General features: G+C 38.7%; 1 protein-coding gene across 1 annotated transcript in view; it reads left to right on the top strand.

Annotated features, from left to right (window-relative positions):
* The window catches only part of SPON1 (spondin 1), a 204,437-nt gene extending 197,503 nt beyond the window's left edge, over positions 1 to 6,934 (top strand). The window contains exons 14-16 of the mRNA XM_069803959.1: positions 101 to 265; positions 1,985 to 2,248; positions 3,111 to 6,934. Of these exons, the coding sequence (XP_069660060.1) occupies positions 101 to 265; positions 1,985 to 2,248; positions 3,111 to 3,274 (593 nt within the window). The 3' untranslated portion in view covers positions 3,275 to 6,934. The remainder of the gene's footprint in view (positions 1 to 100; positions 266 to 1,984; positions 2,249 to 3,110) is intronic.
* The last annotated feature ends 1,430 nt before the right edge of the window (positions 6,935 to 8,364 follow it).

Genomic DNA, 8,364 nt, shown 5'->3' with positions numbered 1-8,364 from the left:
TATAAAACATAGTACATTTTCCACCTGTGTTATTTTCAAAATGTATACCTTCATAATTTATGTATAACAAGAATTCATTACCTTTTTATTTTTGTATTAGATACCATCCCCTGTCTACTCTCTCCTTGGTCTGAATGGAGTGACTGCAGTGTAACATGTGGGAAAGGAATGCGAACCCGGCAAAGGATGCTGAAATCTGCTGCTGAGCTTGGGGACTGCAATGAAGAGCTGGAACAAGCAGAAAAATGCATGCTGCCTGAATGCCGTACGTGTGGGAAACGCTCTGGAAAGAGGAGGCTAATTATGAGTGTCACAGTCTATGGGTCAAAACGCCTCACCATTTTTTAGCATCACTTCTTAGATAGGAGTGATATCAACTATAGATCTTTTTAATTTTTATATTATTATTATTATTATGCACTTTCAGCTATTGAGAACTGGAATATGACCATGTCTTAATTTCAGCTTGCCTTACTTAACCCTACACTGAGGACCAGTATTGCTTTGGGTATACAGTTTCTGCATATTTAACACACTACAACTTCAGGCAACAGTTTGTGCACTTCCCAATAGCAAATAAGTCAGAATTATAAAACCTATTTTTTACTCCAATACAGAATGTGTGCTAGGAAGGAAAGATTAAAATCACCTGTGTGATTTTTTTTTTAGCTCACAGAAAGCGCACAGAAGAGGCTCGCTCCATCTTTGATACATCTCTGAACTGTACCGTAGCCTTTTTACTGATCTACATCCCTTTTCAACCTGGAGTATCATATAAGCCAGTGGATGGTGTGGAGAAAGCTGCATTGATTTTTTTACCTTACTCCACCGAAATCCCCCACTTCTTGGGTGGTGCAAATTTCTACTTGCTTTGCAGTCTTTGTGAAACGTGATAGCCTAAGGTGCTGCTGAATGAATAAGATATGATTGCTTTCAGTGTCCTGTTGCCAGCTAGTTTATGAGGCTTTATAACTAATTACATTATTTTTCACATAAATTATTGGTTAAAAAGGCTTTTACACTGTAATTTGCTAATTCAGCTTTTCTTAAATAACATGAAATAGCATTTTGATTATTATTCACTGGGGTTGTAAGTTTTAAGCAGTGTTGGAAGATGAAAACTTTTAGGACATAATGGTATTACGTCTTAACGCACCTCTCCTATGAAGACAGGCTGAGAGAGTTGGGGTTGTTCAGCCTGGAGAAGAGAAGGCTCCAGGGAGACCTTACTGCAGCCTTCCAGTACCTAAAGGGGGCCTACGGGAAACATGGGGAGGGACTCTTTAACTGGGATTGTAGTGATAGGATGAGGGGTAATGGTTTTAAACTGAAAGAGGGTAGATTTAGATTAGATATTAGGAAAAAAGTCTTTACAGTGAGGGTGGTGAGGCACTGGAACAGGTTGCCCAGAGAGGTTGTGGATGCCCCATCCCTGGCAGTGTTCAAGGCCAGGCTAGATGGGGCTTTGAGCAACCTGGTCTAGCGGAAGGTGTCCCTGCCCATGGCAGGGGGTTGGAACTAGATCATCTTTAAGGTCCCTTCCAACCCAAACCATTCTATGATTCTATTAGTGAATGTTGCTTATCACATAACATTACCAGTAAAGCAAGGCTTAGATCTCAGACATATCAGATGCTTTGTAAATATAACTCAATTTTTAACAGCTTTTCATTATAAAACACACATATGGGTGGGAAAATTGAAGAAGGCACAGGAGAATTATTTATATGTTCTTTGTAATTTTAGTGATCTGCGAGTACCACTCTTGAAAAAAGAAATTGAGGAACGTGTCAAATAATATTTCTGCTAGAAATAGACTCAGAAAATTGACGTGTAGCCTCACAACATTTGCTGAAAAGACTGGAGGCTTAAGTTGTGTTCATGTATTTAGGGTGTAAAAACTCATTAGGCACATCTGTGTGTTTCTTCTCAAACTTATGTTTAGCTCTCGTGGCTTTCATGTAATATTTCTCATTCTTTGCAGCCATTGACTGTGAACTAACAGAGTGGTCCCAGTGGTCCGAATGCAATACCTCATGTGGAAAGGGCCATATGATCAGAACAAGAATGATTAAAATAGAACCACAGTTTGGAGGAACAGCATGCCCAGAAACTGTCCAACGTACAAAATGTCGAGTAAGGAAATGCCTGAGAGGCCCAGGTATGGAAAAAAGGCGCTGGAAAGAGGCCCGGGAGAAAAGGAGAAGTGAACAAGCAAAAAAAAATGTAGATAGTGAGCAATATCCAGGTGAGCGTGAAACCATTTTTTAGTATGCTCATGTCTCTTTGTCTTTTCTGCATATCAGGAGTTGGTGCGCAGCTCCACTTCATGCTGCAAGAACATTTTCAGCACTTCAGTCTAGGGAAAGCTTTAGCAATAAAGCAAAGCATACCCACTTTTGACATTTGCCTGTCACCAAAAACACGTGACCTAAGTTTAGGGCACAATGGAGAAAGGCTCACATCTGTCCATGTTCTATCGCTGAAAATATTTTAGCTGCTTCACTACAAAATGTGGAATGTGAAAAAAACCTAGAATTTAGACCTAGCAAAGGACTGATTGCAATTCCTGCAGACCTGGGTGATAATCTTTGCATTCAGCTACCTTTGAACTTTGAAAGTATTTGTTCCTGGATCCAATGCTAAATTTCAAAACTGAATTGATTTCCACCTCAATAATCTGATTCAGACTCAGACTGCTCTAAGAGATCTGCTCAGACTGCTTTTTCAATCAGGGACAGTATTATCAAGCACTGATGCCTTAAATCAATAAAACATAACAACTTGGGGTATAGTTTACGTTATCTGGATATGAATTACTGCTAAGTTGTGGTTCACGCTTGTACGACATTAAACAGTTTCTTAATTTTATCTGTGTTTTATAATGTAGACAGTAAATTTCTTCTTTGATACATTTTTTCCAGTGTTTGACGAATGCACTTTAATTATACTTAACTGGGGTTTCTTAATTCCTACTGAAATAAACCAGGCAATATGCCTTCTTAGATTCAAAAGACGTAAGTGTGCACACATTCATAGTGGTACACATATTGAGATATGTAGGCTAGACTGAAATACTAAAAACTTAATCAAATTTCTTATTTTTTCAGCTTGTAGGCTGAAACCATGGACTGCTTGGACAGAATGTTCTACACTCTGTGGAGGTGGAATTCAGGAACGCTACATGATGGTAAAGAAGAGGTCCAAAAGTACCCAGTTTACTAGTTGCAAAGACAAAAAGGAGCTAAGAGCATGTAATGTTCATCCTTGTTAACAAAACACAAGGTTTCCAAGTGATGCACTCTGAGCTAAATGGAAAGTCAACCTTGGTTTGGTTTTTAAAACAAAAAAAAATATAAAGTGTATATTAGTTTTCATTTTTGCAGTGTGGTTTGCTTTTTAGTCTTGCTGGTGCAAGAAATATATTTTATAAATATTTCCTCACAGATTTATGCTGAGAGTAAATCTTTGGTACTCCAGCCAGCCCTTAATGCATAAAAATAGAAAGTCATTATGAGTCATTTAACTAAAATACAGATATATCTGTGGACATGGAATAGCCATATAGAAATACTACTTGTAAAGACATGGGATGCATGCATATTAACATAACTAAGTTAAAGTAACATGTTTCATATGTGGGAGGATTTCTCTCTCGATTTGATTTTGAAAATCCAAAGCAGTGCCTATGTGATTACACAACTATGCCAAGGAGTAATTTCAGTAATGCTGGTTCAATAATATTAAAGGTGCATGTTTATCTTTTTACACTATTGGGTTAAGCTGATAGTTATAATAATTATCCTATCTACTTCTCTTCACATGGATGCTATGGTCCATGCAAAATGGTCTTTGTTTCTTTAAAACTTAAAAAGGAAATAATTTGTGCAGCTCAATAGTGATGTCTGCCCACTACATAGTCACAGTCGAAACAGCACACAAAGAAAACATGTGAATGGCATGCTATATCTAGATGCCGTATTCATATATTGGGTGTATCCACTGTCTCTCAAAATGGATACATAACTAACAGAAATTGGTCCAAACACAGAGTCACAACAGCTGTGTCATGGAAAGACTTCCACATGAGACACACTAAAAAAATTAGATTCAGTTTCGTGAGGATGTTAATCACAGGCAAAGAGAGAAAGAGGTTTATAATATAATAAAAACGGTAGAGAAAAGGTGGGCCAGGTTCTCATGGATCCCTTGTAACAAACAAAGGGAACTGAGCCTCTGAAATGAAACAATGACAGCCTCTTAAAATATTAATTACAGATTGACACAAGAATATATTTACAACAGTGTCACTGATGTGTTTTTACTCAGAGTATAGGAGGATCTAAGAGTTACTAGATTTGAGACAATTACTCATTTGTAGATATATTAGCCAGGATAAATATCTTCCCTGACCTCTTGAGTGATCAACAAACTGCCAGAGATTAGAAGATAGCTCCTCACCATTCTAATTGCTATTTTACACAGTCTCCTGCAGCGTTTAGCTCTCATCCCTACACAAAATCAGGTGTAGGACCAGCAAGAACTTGGGCTTCACTTGCTATTGGAATATAATTCTGTCCTATAAGTTTAACAATATAACATTAAAGATGAGAGGTGAAGGTGATGGGTTATCTTTTGGTCTAGGAAAGGCAGCATACAGCTATGTCTCTACATAAGTAATAACAATGCACTGAAAATAAAGACTGTTGATGCTGACTTAAAACAAGCTTGAGAGAAATGAATGGAGAAAAATTTATTTTATAGTGTTTATTTTACCAGCCTTAAGTAATTTACTCACTTCCTTAACACTCGGTCACAATCCTGAGAACCTGACACCCAGGTTTTAAGTGTCTGCATTTGAAGTGAACCACAACCCACCGAAGCTGTTCAACTGCCCCATCATTACCCTGGGAATGAATCCTCTTGTTACCTCCGTGTACCTGAACGGGCTGGACGGGCTGGTTGCATTACACTGTAGGGCTTTTCATCATCATTTCTCCACTGAACACTGCAAGGGCTGCTCAGGACTTCCACAGTGGTTGCATCCCACCCCCTCAAGGCATTTTACTACTTTTTTAGATCTGGAATGAAGGGAGGGCCAGGGAAATAATGGAACCAACCGCAATGTTAAGCCTCTCCCGCCACTGCTACATGAAATGGGTGCAAGCCCATAGTGAACCAAACCAGGAGAAAAAAGAATACAACAAGGTTTAATGCTAGAACCAAACATTTTACATTTTGCACAGCTTGGCTCATTTAATAATATTAATTCAGATAGTTTGCCTCCTTGTGCCTGTTGAAAAATTCTGCAGTTTAGGTCTCTATAGCGCTGTCATTACAGTGTAGCAGCAAGACTGTCCCTAAGTAATGTATTTATGACGTTACCTTGCATATTACCCTTTTATGACCAAAAAAAAAAAAAACAAACAAACAAAGAAACACAAACCAACAAAAAACCAGTGGAATGGTATAGATACTGGAGGAGTTACCAGCTGAGCATATTTCAGGTGAAGAGACAGATGGCTGCAGAGAAGGGCTACAGAGATTAATGCCAGGCACTCAGCCAGGGCAGAGCTTCATATGCAATCAAAACTCACACACCACCTACCTTTGTGAGCTGCTCTTGCTAAGCCTGACCAGAGGCTATCCCAGCTGAGGCTAATCATTCAAAAAAATAACCTTTGACTAAGAAATGTGTGACAGAGTAGTTTTTGCAGGCTTGGATCCATGGGAGCTTGGAGCAGAGGGAGCAGCAGAAGAAAGTTTTTCCTGAATGGGAAAAAAAAAATGCTGTGAGTTTATGGACTGTATTTTATCTCATCAACCCTTAGCACTTGTTCAAGCTAATCTTGCAAAACTCTGCCTGGTTCTGCAAATAATCAATTAAAAACAATGTTATTTTCAACTTCATGTTTGTTCCAGTTAATCAAGCCATTTTGTCTTTTAATTACTCCTTTTGCCAAAGGCTACATAGTCCAAATACACCTTTAGGTATGTAGGAAATACATAACATATTTCTGAATGTGCCCACAAAATTGTCCATTAAAATAATCTGGCATTCCTTTCACTGTGGTTCTTACTAATTTGATTCTCCATATACTTTTTTTTTTTTCTCCTAGGAGGCTGTTCAGTGTGATTTCCAGTCATTTCTCTTAGGCTCATTAAAGTTATGAATGTTGGAATATTTTTTCCCCCCACCTTGTTAATACATGCAATGACAACATAGATTGCACTGGGTCAGAAGCATGTGATCATTCCTGCCTAGGTTCAGCTTTTTCACACTGTTTTTCTGTTGAAACATTTTACAAGTCACTTGTCTTTCTTCTAACTTGATACAAAAAAAAAAAAAAAAATATTTAAGCTTGTTACATTTTGTAAAAAAAAAAAAAAAACAAAAAACCACAAACAAAAACAAATGAAGAAAAAATGAGGTTGATTTTCTATTCAGAAAAAAAAGCTCTGATACACAATATGTAGAAGTATTGCATTGTTACTGTAAACTTTCTAGTAGTGTAATAGCCACTGATTATCAGTCAATAAAAATGAGACCTGTTATTTCACTTATCTCCTGAATAATACTGCTAAACTCAAAGCACAGATATCACTCCAGTTTTGTAGAGCTCAACTATCAGATTTTAGCATTGTGTGTATGGTTTTTTTCCTAACATACAAACTGTAGAAGCTTTACACATAATAAAAAAGAAAAGCTAGGGGCTTAACAAATGTACAGTAGGACTCTGTGTGTGCAGCATACAATTTAAACAAAATTTTGTTTGATTGCATTTTTAGAATTCCTTCTTTGTTTTTGTTTGCTGTGGAATTATGAAAAAGCTACCATAAATATTTCTTACCAAAGTCTTGTGTAGATGTTTTGTAGCTGTCTGGCTAACACATTATTATTATTATTTTGGAATAAAGACATCTTTACTATGAATTTTACACTTGTATGAGATTCTGTTCAACCCACACACATCAATATAAGGAGTCAAGTCATGCTCTTATTTACATTTCACTTCTGTTCAAGCTAACAGGATATCTGAAGTGAGCTGGATTTTGCTAGAGCCAGTCATTCTTTCCAATCAGAAGTCATTTACACCGAGGTTTTTGTCAGCTAGTTTCTTTTTCTTTAGAAATCACAGGCTAACTTAGGATCGTTGCTCAAATTACCCTGTATTACTCTCATGTAGGTTTTGTTGCTGTTGTTGGTTTTAATAAAAGAGAAACTATTTAAAAGGACACATTTTAAAGCCTGATGACATATGAATGGAAAAATTGTTAAAGGAGCTTTGAAAAAGTCTGAGATTTTGTGAAACTTTCAACTGACATTTTGTGCGACTAGATGATTTAGGTACACTGTGAGCATGAGTACAGCACTGGTAATTACACAGAAAAGTACAGGAGTTTGGGGGAGCCACTCAGCAAAGCTGCTGCTGTAGAAATGCAACTATAAGTAACACCTTGTAGCCTTTAGCCTGAATCTAAAGTGACCAGTGTGGTCGTGAAAAAACTCTATTCTAAAACTAAAGCGTAACAAAGCTGAGGTGGACCTAGAGGTGGATGCCTGGAGATGACAAGCTAGGAGTTGCTTACTGAAAACTGAGGGCAGCGTCTTGTCGGTTAAAACTCCCCTGGCATTTAGCTGTTTGCTCTCACTAGAAGAATGCTCGGTGTTTCCAAGCAGCTGTCTGGAGGCAGGTTTGTCAGCGTGTACAACAGCAGCATGAGGCACCCCAGAAGCGCTGCTCGCCTGCAAAGAGCTGTCTACCGACGGAGCATCTCTGCTCCAGCGGCGCTGGGCAGCTCGGAGAGGGACCGAGCCTCTGCTGCCAAGCCCCTCTCTTCAGATACTCTGCCGTAGCAGCATTCTGTTTTTCGAAGCACAAAGGCAGATTAACTCACCTCCCTGGTTGTGTTTGTTGGCAAATAGGGGAGTTTCAGCAAAAATTGCTAATCCTTTTGTCTTCAAATAAGACCAACAGCACTGACCCTGCCTAGCTTGAGCAGAGTAGCCATTGCAGTGCCAGAGTAAGAGCAGCCTGGCTTAGCAGGACAAGTCAGCTGGGCACCGTCACATCACGTATAACCAATGGAGACAGACTTTTCTGAAGGACACTTTATAGTATCCAAGTGACCCAACTCTTTCTCCACTGACAATGAGAAGCTAAGTGAATTTATGGAGCAATTAAATGTCCTGGCGCAGTGAATGGCGAGACATCTGGAACAGCAATCGTGATCTTATGGCCCATAAAGTTGTATCAGACCAGCTTTTCCTCGGAAGGGGTCACAGAGCACCTAAGTCAGCACAGTGAACATACGGCCTCTTTAAATGCTAGCCATCCAAGTGACTGCTTGGGACCTACTTGA

Source organism: Haliaeetus albicilla, chromosome 16, assembly GCF_947461875.1.
Source record: "Haliaeetus albicilla chromosome 16, bHalAlb1.1, whole genome shotgun sequence".
In the NCBI taxonomy this organism is placed as follows: Eukaryota; Metazoa; Chordata; class Aves; order Accipitriformes; family Accipitridae; genus Haliaeetus; species Haliaeetus albicilla.
Note: the sequence above shows the minus strand (reverse complement) of the source record. Positions and strands in the feature narration are given on the sequence as shown.